A 13,942-nucleotide genomic window follows, 5' to 3' on the forward strand; every position below is an offset into this window, starting at 1 on the left:
CGTGCTCTGTGTAGCGTGGAATCAGTGGTTATTTCAATTATGATTATGAGTCATAGATTGTAACAGGCTATTGAAAATACTACTTTCATTAATTGTATTCGGTGGAATTGACAAATGTGGACAAACTTTATGTTTTAAACAAAAATGGTTTTCTTTGTTTACGTTTCATTTTTTCCTTTCGTGGACATGGGAAAAAATCGTAGTTGAAAGACCTGTAGTGTTATTTTTTAAACAAACGTTTTAAACTGTTTATTTATATTGATAGGACTTCTGAACACATTCGGGTAAGTATATAATTTAGAATTATTTCTTATGTCTACGCGAATGTTTGACATCGAAATAAGACTATTTTTCGGATTTTATCGCAGTTTTTTATATATAGTAATTTTCTCCCTACGTTTCGAAGACTGCAGCGTCTTTTCAGTCTTTGAAGCGTTGCAGAAGATTATTATAATATAAAAACTGCGATAAAATCAGAAAAATACTTTTATTTCGAGATATAATTGAAAGTAGTGAATCGCTCAATTTATTGGAAACATCAAAATTGTCCAACATCGTTATTGACCAGTTGGAACAACACCCGGAATAGAAGACAGCTTTGCATGCCACTGAACTGCAGTTGTTCTCATTTCCAGTTTTTTGATGATGATATTAATAATAATCATCCTAATAATAATGATATTAATAATAATCATCCTAATAATAATGATATTAATAATAATCATCCTAGGACTTGAATTAATTCTGGTCAACATTAGCCTAGCCGTACTTGGCAAGTACGCAGCAGATATTATGTGCAAATTTCTCCGCAATACACAGATCCATCCTCACACAGATGAGTGAAAGAATCAGATTCCAATCTATCAAATTTGACACGACCTAGTATGAGATCAGGCGCAAGATCAACAGCTTTACACGTTTTTCGAAGCACGGAGGTGTAAAATCGCCAAATTCCTGACTCCTAACTGTGACTGAGTAATTTCAGACAAAAAAAATACGATAATTTTTTCGGATCAACTGGTGACTAGGACCACGACTGTCCATAGGCTATAACCACACATCTCTATCTCGGAATTACAAAAACATTACGCGGCATTGTCATTCTACGGAATTACACCTCTAGTGTTACGACACTAGAGATCAAGATATATGGCTTGGTAAAGTGATGGAACTGAGAAAACGTTAATCGAGAATATACGGGAATACTGGATCTGAATTGGAATCCCCATTACGCTCAACTGATACAGCGGGTTAGTAGATTTCCTTAGAATGTCTCACTTTTAAAGAAAAAAAAAAAATATATATAATAAAAAATATACACATATTTTGAAGAAGTCAAGTGCGAGCACTAATTTGCCGATCGGCGTGTCAGCAATCTTCTACTTGAATACGAAATAAAATGCTATAAAAACACCTACATACATTCCTACATTTTCTTACATTATATTTACATAAATAGTTATACATCTTACGCGTTAATCTCACTTCACCTAAAATATGCTATCTAAAAAAGAGCCCTTAAATTTTTTCAATGCTTTTTCTTCCATTTGCTTCATGGTTTCTTCAATATTTTTGTGAATACTAGTTACGTTTTTTCTTTCCACATTTTCAACACACAAGGGTGTTTTATCAACTGTTAATTCAATACCTTTACTGTCATTTAGTACCTGGAAAACAGTTTGTGGTTTATTTTCAACAGATATCAGTTCAGTTACAATTTCAGATGTTTCAATGTTTTTTAATTGTATGCCTTTCGCTTTCTGTGAAGCATTGTTGGCAAACTTGCTTTCATTGCTCTCATATTCTGATTCGTAATCATTTGTACTTGTCAGACTATCTAGAATTCTAGTTTTACAGTTGTTAATTGGTTCTGTAGATTTTAAAATATCTTCATTAGTTATCATAGGTTCCTGCCTATGTCGATCATTACCTGTTTGGTTCAAACCAACATTGATATCATCATTTTGGAAGTTGGTAATCACATTGTCTAATATACTTCGTACTGGTAAGTCTGGTACATTGGATATTGAAGATTTTTCAACATTTGTTTGTATTTTTGTTCTCTTAACCTTAATCCCAGACACATCTTTATTCTTCCTAGTTACCTTTATTTCCATTTCTGCTACATTAGTCTGTTTCTGAAAATAAAAAATTATTTCACAATTTCATTCCACCTTTATTCTCAAGTAATATGCATAATATTACCATAACTATTTGATATTGGAATATACCTTAAATGGTGATAAACCATTAACTCTCCTCAGCACAACATCTTCCATTACAGCATCAATCAATATTAAATTGGCTAACTTATCATTTGTTTCCTTCATTTTAGAAAAGATTTCCTTTGTCATTTCTTTTTCTTTTGGACAAAGCCAACCATAAATACTCCAAAATACTTCTAAATTTGTCTAAATGAAAAGAAACAACAATAAGTACAATATCATGTCCTGAAATGTTTTTATCGTATTATAAAATTATATACAGTCGAATCCGTTTATAATGACATCGAAAGGAATTGACAAACACGTCATAATAAGCGGACGTCATACAAAGCGTTTTGTAAAAAAAAAACATTTTTATGTAAATAGTATGCATGTATTTAAGTATTTTTATTTTATAAGTTACTATGTTTCTCTATTAATAGAAAAACATAGTAACTTATAAAATAAAAATTGCACGTAATAAGTACATACGTATGTATGTATGTATGTACAGTATAATCCGTTTATTATGACTCTGCCTATATTGACCAACCTCTTATTATGACGTAATTACACTACGAAGTTTGGTTTTCATATAAGATTCTTTATAAAAAAGTTGAATATAATGACTTCCCTTACAGTGACATGTCGCTTATTGTGACCCCTTTTTAATAAATTATGTCCGGTTATAATGACCGACATGATTCTTTACGCCTTCGGTAATTTTCGTTGATTCCCGACGACGTTCGGCACGTGGCTCGTTTTTGTTTTGGATCTCAGTGATGGGGAAGAAGAAGTCGAGGAAGAACCATTACCTACCGCAGAAGAGGCATTAAAGCTGCAGAATTATTATCCCGATTTGTTCATAGCAATATTGAAAACGATAATTTGACCATAGCGATGTCTTCTATACACCATAGTATTAGAGACTGTTTTTACAATAAAATAAAAAAACAAAAGCAGACAAAAATTACAGATTACTTACATTAAAAAAATACAACTTTTATGTACATACATACATACATACGTATGTACTTATTACGTGCAATTTTTATTTTATAAGTTACTATGTTTTTCTATTAATAGAGAAACATAGTAACTTATAAAATAAAAATACTTAAATACATGCATACTATTTACATAAAAATGTTTTTTTTTTACAAAACGCTTTGTATGACGTCCGCTTATTATGACGTGTTTGTCAATTCCTTTCGATGTCATTATAAACGGATTCGACTGTACATAAAAGTTGTATTTTTTTAATGTAAGTAATCTGTAATTTTTGTCTGCTTTTGTTTTTTTATTTTATTGTAAAAACAGTCTCTAATACTATGGTGTATAGAAGACATCGCTATGGTCAAATTATCGTTTTCAATATTGCTATGAACAAATCGGGATAATAATTCTGCAGCTTTTAATGCCTCTTCTGCGGTAGGTAATGGTTCTTCCTCGACTTCTTCTTCCCCATCACTGAGATCCAAAACAAAAAGAGCCACGTGCCGAACGTCGTCGGGAATCAACGAAAATTACCGAAGGCGTAAAGAATCATGTCGGTCATTATAACCGGACATAATTTATTAAAAAGGGGTCACAATAAGCGACATGTCACTGTAAGGGAAGTCATTATATTCAACTTTTTTATAAAGAATCTTATATGAAAACCAAACTTCGTAGTGTAATTACGTCATAATAAGAGGTTGGTCAATATAGGCAGAGTCATAATAAACGGATTATACTGTATTTATTTTTATTACAAAGTTCTATTAAAAATAAAAAAATAAAAACATTTAAAAAATTACCTTCATATCAACGGAAGTCATCCAAATTTTAAAATCAGTCTTAAATCCCTTTTTTAAAATGTCATTAACAGCACTGTCATCATCTATAACAACAATACTCCACTGATGACTCACAAGTGAAGCCAGATTACTCCTTGTGTTAACACATACCAACATCTTTTTAGTATTCAGATTGATTGGTTCTAATAGCACACCTAAAAAGAAAATGTTTTTAAATTCAATTATTGTGATAATGTATTAGTCACTTTCTAGATCTTTTTCTAAATATACATAAATTTGCGGAGCCACTGGTTTGCCTATGTGGTACTATTTACTTATTTACAGCCATTAACAGTAAACAACTCAATCATCCTTGGAGATCCAAGCATGATTGAGTTCATACTCAGATCAGATGATCTGAGTATGAACTAAACAAAATAAGGCATTTGTAAGCATGTTTGTTCCAATGGATCCATTTTCATATTGGCTCAAAAAAAGTTATTAAGATTGTAAATGAAAATGGTAAAGCAACTAATTCAACACTTTTGCAACCACTCCAACTTAGGGTTAATGCAGTCCACATTCACAAACATGTTGCACAAAGGATTTGCCTCTTACTTTAGGACCAGTTACCTCGCTGGTTTGATTATCCTCTAGAGCAGCTATACTCTAAGTGTGTTCCGCGGAACCCTAGGGTTCCATGATACCTCTGTCGGGGGTTCCGCAAGAATTTAGAAAAAAAAAAATCAAAACACCTCTCTCAATAATAATTAGTAACTGTTACATTGTACTTTTATTATGCTGACTAATAAAAAATACACTTATAAAAACAATTGTTTTATTGTAGGGTTCCATCAAGTATTTTGCTTCCCAAAAGGGTTCCGTCATTTAAAAAGTTTGAGAACCACTGCTCTAGAGGATCCAGACCCACAAAATTTCTTTTAAAAAAACCCACATGAAGTCACACCATATCTGGGAAGTAAACCCAGTTCCAAATAGGGAATTTGCTGCCAACTCACTGAGGACTCAATAAAGAAACAATGGCATGGTTGCTTATTAAAGTTTAATTAAAAGATTTTTTTACAAATTATATAAATAAATTTTATATGTACACAAATTATAATCAATCAAGTCTTATAAGTTTATATGTACTTTCAAAAATATTATAGGTCAGTTACTTACCATTTCCAAAATCTGTGAATACTTGGAGATGTGACAACCAGTGTTTTTTTTCATGAGCACCACATAATATCAGTATTGGTTGTTTCAACAAACATTTAACAGCATTTAAAAACAATACTATTTGATGGGTTTTTCCACTTCCTGTTGGGTCATTGAGTATCACACCAGATTTTTTCTGAAAAAGTTCAATTATTAGTTGGTTGACAAGTAAGATAGCTCAGCAATGTACACTAGAACTAATGATAAATACAGTGCAGTGGACAAGTGTTACATTGGGACTTGTGGATGATTAAAAAAATATGATTTCTATTTAATAATGTTACGCTAATATCTCACAGGATTTTAAACAGATTTTATAGAAAATTGTAAATATTTAATAGATTTCATAAAATTATAATTGATGGTTGCTGTGCCCTACTTCAGGTATCAGTCAGCAAATACTGTTATATTTTTATGTTAAAACAAATGTAATGCAACACTCTGCAGAATTTTTTACAACCTATAAGTATTTTTATTGCCTGGTCTAATTGCAAGTGATGGGGTAGCCAGTCCCCATATATAATAAATTAAAAAACCTATGCAATAGAAATTTATTATTATAATATTATAGTAATGTATTTTATTTGAAATTTATTTATAAAAACACATTAAGTGATACCTTAGTAAACTGTTTGTAGAGATATCTGATACCCTCAATTTGATGTGGTAGAAGTTGGGGCACATTCACATAGATGTTTTTATCACCTTTAGCAAGGTCTAACCTCGCAGAATAATTATTGTGGTACACCATTTTCAGTTACACACTTCTGTAAGTAGGTTTAATAAAATTATAAAAATATTTTTTTGTAGAAAAAAGTATAGTTAGCAATAATATATGTCTTCATCACAGTCCTGATTTAAGAAATATAATATTATTTACTGTTCGGTATATAAGCTTGTCAATATTGTTTAGAGGATATCACATATTCTTTAAACGTACCGTAAAGAGGGAATTTTTACAGCAGATTTTGGTTTAGTCTGTTAAGTATTGATAGGGTCATAATAAGAATATACAACATTTCCAAATAGAATAACGCCACGAACACAGAAACACTGGTTTTGTGGACATCTGTGTCTTCAAATTCTTGCATGATCTGCCGACTTCTATAAATGTGATCCCAAAACATTGACGATGTTATTTTATGAAATCACGTTACCAAGTTGTGGTATTCACAAATCTCTTCGTGCGCTGATCTTTCAACTTCTAAGTTATGTACTGGTTAAAGATTTCTTTATCTGTGGTTAGGTATTGTAGATTGCAATAATTTCGAAAATACCTTTAATGATACAGTGGATGTAAACGCCAACACACATCAAGCAAGATGCCGAATGGTTCACCAGTGTTTATATTTTAGGTGACTGTCTGACGTAATGGAATTTAACCAAAAATATATGGTTTTCACTAAATATGTTACTCAAATTATATTGATTAAACTATATTTGTATAGCAATTTCGATTTACGATATAAATATGCAAATGCATAAGTAGCAACTACATTGCAAAATCCCGATTTGTCACAATTTGAAGTAATTTGACAATCGCTCATGATCGCTCATGTCAAACGAAAATAATGTTGCACAATATAAATAGGTATTTCAAGTACATGCCTATGGATTTGAATATTCAATTTTAAATCGTGAATATTAAATCTACACGGTACATATTGTATTTAAACGTTAAAATTTATTTGTATAGGTACACAGCAGAAAAGTACACATTTTCAACAATCAACTCAGCCCGATCAACTTCATAAAATTTTAATCCAAGATTCCAATATCTAAAGCAATAGATAGGTATAATAAAAACATATTACATAAGTACATAACGTACAAAACATAGCATAAAAGAATGACAACTAATCATTGTTCTGAGTTTCAGTCGTTAAGTCGTACGTGTTATACCTAATATAAGTATTCACCTATTTACATAAATTTTATTGATATAAAAAGTCCCCACCATGCAAGTAGATTGTGTGATCGGCTATTATACTATGACTAGCTTTTGCTCGCGGCTCCGCCCGCGTTATAAAGTTTTTCAAGCTAAAGTTTTCCGTTATAAAAATAGTAGTTTCCCGGGAGTCTATGTTCTTCCCAGGGTCTCAAACTGTCTCCATACCAAATTTCATCTTAATACGTTGGGTAGTTTTTGAGTTTAACACGTAACAGACAGATGCAGCGGGGGACTTTGTTATATTATTTAGAACTTTTTAAGTGAAACAATCCCGTCATACATCATTGTTGCATAACTTTAACCGTTTACGCAGCGCAGGCAACGGAAGCTCTCAAAACTCATAATTTTCCCCGTTTTTGCAACATGTTTCATTACTGCTCCGCTCCTATTGGTCATAGCGTGATGATATATAGCCTATAGCACTCCAGGAACAAAGGGCTATCCAACACAAAAAGATTTTTTCAGTTCAAACCGGTAGTTCCTGAGATTAGCCATTACTGCTCCGCTCCTATTGGTCATAGCGTGATGATATATAGCTTATAGCGGTCCACAAATAAAGGGCTATCCAACACAAAACGAATTTTTGGTTGAAACCGGTAGTTCCTAAGATTAGCCATTACTGCTTCGCTCCTATTGGTCATAGCGTGATGATATATAACTTTGAGCACTCCACAAACAAAGGACTATTCAACACAAAAATATGTTTTCAGTTCGAATCGGTAGTTCCTGAGATTAGCCATTACTGCTCCGCTCCTATTGGGTATAGCGTGATGATATATAGCCTATAGCACTCCACGAACAAAGGGCTATCCAACGCAAAAAGAATTTTTCAGTTTGGACCGGTAGTTCCTGAGATTAGCCATTACTGCCCCGCTCCTATTGGGTATAGCGTGATGATATATAGCCTATAGCACTCCACGAACAAAGGGCTATCCAAAGCAAGAAGAATTTTTCAGTTTGGACCGGTAGTTCCTGAGATTAGCCATTACTGCCCCGCTCCTATTGGGTATAGCGTGATGATATATAGCCTATAGCACTCCACGAACAAAGGGCTATCCAACGTAAAAATATTTTTTCGGTTTGGACCGGTAGTTCCTGAGATTAGCGCGTTCAAACAAACAAACAAACAAACAAACTCTTCAGCTTTATATAATAGTGTAGATTTGCCCTAAGAGCTCGTCGCCCTACATGCTTGCCCAATGCCCGGTTTAAACCTCTTACGCCAGTGTTGGACGACTGTATGAATGACTCATGTATAGTAGTGTGGAGCGTATTTTTTTTTTTTTTTTTTTTAGCTGTGGAAAAAAAGGCGGGAAACTGTGAATAAGCAAAGGCGCCCTTTTTGAATTATTTATTTAAAAAAAAGCTTTTCTGGTATATTTTGCACATTAGCCTTCACATATTTATTAAATAAGTGTGTACATAATTAGTTAGCCCATCAAAATGGGCAGGAAGAGACGGAGAAAAGATGAACTTGAACCTCCGGATCCAGACCTATCGAGCTTCGGATCTTCAGACACGGATTCGTCGGAGTCTCCTGAAGCTGCAGGATCAAAACACAAAGACCCCAAAGACAAATATAAAATATACAAGGTAAAAGGGTACACACGTAAGTATCCCGAGGATACAAATCAAACTGAACTAATAGTCTTCCTTAACCACCTGGACGAGAACAAAGTATTCAGTGATAGGGATCGCATGGCCCTTTCAAAAGGTATACGGGAGCATGGAGTATCAGGTGTTATGCATTTGCGCTCCATCAATAAGTACAAAGTTGGAATAACATTTGATTTGCCCAACAATGCTAACATGTTCATCCAAAATAAAAAATTGCTCGACCAACTGTCTTTGAACGCAACTATACCCGCTAGCGATACAGAGGTCACTGGAGTTCTCACTTCGGTTCCTATTGATATGTCCAATAAACAGGTCTTTTCGTTGATTGGTAGTTCCAAAAACGTAGTGCAGGTCAGGCGCTTTATGCGCAGGGTGAAAGGGAACGACGGTGTGGTAAAATTTATTCCGACCCAGGCAGTGGCTGTAACCTTTGCCTCCACCATCCTCCCTAACTATATATATCTTGACTCGTGGCGACACGAGGTAAGTAAATATATTCCTCCCGTTAAGCAATACCTTAAATGTTTAAAATATGGACATATTGCTAAATTCTGCCGTAATGCAGAAGTATGTTCGATTTGTACATTAAATCACAACTTTAAAAATTGCCAAATTGACTCTAAAGATGCCACATGTGTCAACTGTAAAGGCAATCACGTTGCTATTTCGTCGACATGTCCAATAAAAAAACAAAAAGTTGAAGAAAATAAAATAAAATCTAGAAATGCCACATATTCAGAACTTTTTGACTCCAATGCATTTCCAGCTCTTTCTGCTCGTACTTTAGACACGCAAATTAATAATTTAATGAAATCGGATACATTTATAAGTACATTAGTTGAAACAATTATTAAAATAATCTATACTATTATATAAAGCTGAAGAGTTTGTTTGTTTGTTTGTTTGTTTGTTTGTTTGAACGCGCTAATCTCAGGAACTACTGGTCCAAACTGAAAAATTCTTTTTGCGTTGGATAGCCCTATGTTCGTGGAGTGCTATAGGCTATATATCATCACGCTATACCCAATAGGAGCGGAGCAGTAATGGCTAATCTCAGGAACTACCGGTCCAAACTGAAAAAATCTTTTTGCGTTGGATAGCCCTATGTTCGTGGAGTACTATAGGCTATATATCATCACGCTATACCCAATAGGAGCGGAGCAGTAATGCCTAATCTCAGGAACTGTCGGTCCGAACTGAAAAATTCTTTTTGCGTTGGATAGCCCTTTGTTTGTGGAGTGCTATAGGCTATATATCATCACGCTATACCCAATAGGAGCGGAGCAGTAATGGCTAATCTCAGGAACTACCGGTCCAAACTGAAAAATTCTTTTTGCGTTGGATAGCCTTTTGTTCGTGGAGTGCTATAGGCTATATATCATCACGCTATACCCAATAGGAGCAGAGCAGTAATGGCTAATCTCAGGAACTACCGGTTCGAAATAAAAAAATCATTTTGTATTGGATAGCCCTTTGTTCGTGATGTACTATAGGCTATATATTATCACGCTATGACCAATAGGAGCAGAGCAGTAACGGCTAATCTCAGAAACTAGGAGTTTGAACTGAATAATTATTTTTGTGTTGGATAGCCCTTTGTTCCTGGAATGCTACTTAGATAAGATGATATCCTAAGGTATATTAAAATACCTTGAATATAATGAATATTCTAAATTTTGAGCTGAGGTCACATTAAGATCGTTATGATTTAAGATATCCTATACATTAGGGTGGAGCGTCAAAGTATGGAGAGAAAAAAAGTCATCAAATCGATTTTGAACACCTGCAGAAAGTTGCATATGGCAAAATTATATGTAAATATATTTATATTTATTTTTTTTGCATATAAGAGGTTTTTTAAATCAGTACAAAGTAAGTTCAAAATCAGTAATCTATTATATTTTAGCGTAAACTACTAATACTATGAACTAAATTCTTTATTGAGGGAAAAATATGAAAAATCAATATGAAATTGAAAGCCAAAAATAACAGAATCGTGAAAAATTGCGTAAATAATTCAGATTTTTTGTGTACTTTAAAATGGTTTTTGTTTTAAAATATGATATAATTGCGTGCGATTTTATGTTAGATAAACACAAAAAATGAACTTCTTTGTATAACAGGATCAATAATCTTTTTAATGTCAGCGCTCAAACATCGGAAAAATTCTATTCATTTGTAGATGTGGGTTGGCCCTTTTTTAAACGAACTTTCTTTCTTTATACAAAACCAGACAGTTAAAGTTTTCCAACGCTTTCCCTATTGGCCCGGAATAGAGTTGAGGGCTGCTGATTGTTCCATCTAATTTTATAAACAATTGCCGAAAGGATAGTTTATTCGCATGTAGCAGACAAATAAAACAGTGTAGTGGTCTGCTTAATTACAAAAAAGACTTGGAAAAAAAAATACAAAAGATGTGCTGAACAATTGATGACAACGTAAGCTCAGAGTTTCTTTCTGCCATTCTTCTTCGGGTAGTCATCACTTAGGTAGCCAGTGAAAGGCTAGTAGATTAGTTAGGTTAGGGCTCATGTCCTCGCCGGTGAGGATCGCGACGCGTTATGCTTTTATTCCCCCTACCTGCCAACCGAGCTGATTACTTCGGTTTGTACCTTGTATTCATTATAAATTTTATCCCTAATTTAAAATGACCATACTTATATAATTAATTTCAATTGTTATTTAGAAATAATAATTATAATTATTCTTATAAGGTAGGTGCATCTAAAAAGGGCCGGTTCCAAATAAGGTCCATCTTTTCGTTTTGTAATAATTCTGAAATAGTAATGTTAACATACTTTCAGAACATGGATTGGCAAGGTAAGTTACCAAAGTTATTGCTTTTTTATCTCGATTTTGTTTAGTTTTTTCAGGACATATCTATGTGCCTATATAGGTCCACTTTTTTCGGCCCAATAAGGGCCGGATTTTATTAGGGGTACTTATTTTTAATATAAGCATGATCAGTTACTTATATAAGTGTAAATAAGCACATGGCATATTTTTGCTACGATAACGACAGTTCAGTACACTATGCACAAAAATACCACTTGTCTAAAACTCTTTTCTTCGTTGGATTTTTTCGCTTTCAAGTTTTATAACATTTTATTTACGCAAATTAACAATACATTTGTCAAAAGTATTTTTTTATTTTATTTTAATGATTGTTCATCCATTAATATAAGTTTATTGTTTTTAGTAAAGGCAAGGATAGAATCTTTGCAAAAAAGAAAATGGGGCGCAGGGTGGTCTCTGATTGATATTGATTTTACTGATACTGATTTTCAGGATGATATAAAAAACAACGAAATGTCTGAGCGTGCAGCAGCTATAAACTACAACATACCACGGCGACCATTGAAGAATCATATAAAATCTGGAAGCGTGGTGATGAATATGGGAAGAAAAACTTTGATGAAGTCATGCCACTCTCAGAATAATAAAAAACGATCTGATATTTAAGAGTCAACTTTTAAAGAGTTTCTAACTAAGGCAAAGCCGAGACGAAAAGTATTAAATTACGTCAGACTGAAAATAACCAAAGATTTATTCAAAAAAAGTCAAGCAATAATACAAAAAGCACTGTCAGACTAAAAATTATAACAACAATACTAATGGTCAAAAATCAAAGCCAAGAGAAAAGTCACCTAAAGTACTTAAGATTAAATCAGATAGAATCAAATCCAAGCAAAACAATTAAACTGAAACATATGGTCAAAGCCAAAAAATACAAAAAAGTAATAAATAATAATAATTATTGTTAAGTATATGTTACGTTCTCTAACAATTTTAATTTAGTTTTTAGTTAAGGTCAGGTGGGGCAAGTGCGCCGACGGGGTAAGTGCACCTGCCCTAAAAAAATCGAAAATATGATGTTATACAATTACCGCAATCTTATATCTATGCTACTAACTGAAATATAGTTCCACTAAAAAACATAAATGGCTTTGTTCATTTTAATACGATTTATTCGCCATTTTATTTTAAGTGTCTTTTAGACCCGTAAACAGAGATGACCCCGTAAAATATAACATCAAATATTTCAAGATATTTAACATATTTCTGTAAACCAGTAAGGTGAACACATAGTTTAAACCTTTTATTTTAACTTCCTGCTTGAATTTTATTTATATATACTAAAATAAAGGATTTTTAGCAATGCGAAAAAATGTACCTCAAAATTGTCGAGTAGGGCAAGTGCGCCACAGTTAATAGTCGTATGGCGCACTTGCTCCTGATCCATATGTAACCAACCTTTTTTGAGAATATGTTTTACTAACATGAATTATTATTATTAAAATGTTAGACTTAACGGTTTATTTTTTTGTACTCAAGGTATTTTGTTTTGAGCCGACTTAAATAAAAGGGCGTATTAGTTAATTCATCGTATATTTGTTGTATTAGATGGTTCGTTTTTAAAAAATAAAAACTGAAATACCTTGGTCTAGAGCAACTTTGCGTGAAAAGGTTGCAAATGTTCGATCAGGCACGTTATCTGGGTATAATGCAGCTAAAACATATCAAATATCATAAGGTCAAATTCTAAGTAATTGAGTTATAACGCATTCAAAATCGTTAATTCCTACATTTTTGTATGTTTTCTTTAGTTTTTAGAAATAAAATGGATTTCGTATTAGGGTACTATTTTTTTATTCCAACATATCCGCACACAAAACTCTAATATTAATACCTAAATATAGCAAAAGAAATTGTAAAATGTTTTGAAGCCCTGATTTACAAATATATGGCGCACTTCCCCGAATTTGATTTGACAACCATAGTTTGTTATAATATTGAGTGATTAAAAATTATCCAAGAGCAATGCTAGTAAAACCTATTTCTCTATGGACTAAAATGAGTGTTTTCTTTATAATGTTTCATATTGGCGTTTTTTTGTACACAGGCGCACTTACCCCATTTCCGGAGGCAAGTGCGCCTACTTCCATTTTTTTTACTTTGAGCAATATATTATTAATTTATGGTCCGATTTCCTTGAATGGCTATAGATTGTTAACACAAAATACCAAATATTCTTAAATTAATAAAATTACATTCTTAAGTCAGCACAAAAAGAAATTATTTTGCATTGAATCCAGCTATGAAAAATTTATGGCGCACTCCCCCCGACTGACCTTATTTGATGACCAAATTATAGGTAAGTCGAACGGTGC

General features: G+C 33.0%; 1 protein-coding gene across 6 annotated transcripts; it reads right to left on the bottom strand.

Annotated features, from left to right (window-relative positions):
• Positions 1-1,158: 1,158 nt before the first annotated feature.
• LOC115452888 lies at positions 1,159-6,950 on the bottom strand. Of its 6 annotated transcripts, XM_030181507.2 has the most exons (7): positions 6,144-6,924; positions 5,823-5,970; positions 5,165-5,339; positions 4,004-4,197; positions 2,232-2,411; positions 1,931-2,138; positions 1,159-1,667 (listed from the first exon to the last, which is right to left on the bottom strand). In XM_030181507.2, exons 2-7 carry the CDS (start codon positions 5,952-5,954, stop codon positions 1,657-1,659), a joined length of 900 nt encoding a protein of 299 aa, XP_030037367.1. In that variant the 5' UTR covers positions 5,955-5,970; positions 6,144-6,924; the 3' UTR covers positions 1,159-1,656. The 6 variants fall into 6 exon arrangements, with proteins under 6 accessions (XP_030037367.1, XP_037293771.1, XP_037293770.1 ...); XM_037437874.1 differs by having other exon boundaries at positions 1,159-2,138; positions 5,855-5,970; positions 6,481-6,939; XM_037437873.1 differs by having other exon boundaries at positions 1,159-2,138; positions 5,855-5,970; positions 6,144-6,939.
• Between the last annotated feature and the right edge of the window lie 6,992 nt (positions 6,951-13,942).

Source organism: Manduca sexta, chromosome 12 (assembly GCF_014839805.1).
Source record: "Manduca sexta isolate Smith_Timp_Sample1 chromosome 12, JHU_Msex_v1.0, whole genome shotgun sequence".
NCBI classification, from domain to species: Eukaryota; Metazoa; Arthropoda; class Insecta; order Lepidoptera; family Sphingidae; genus Manduca; species Manduca sexta.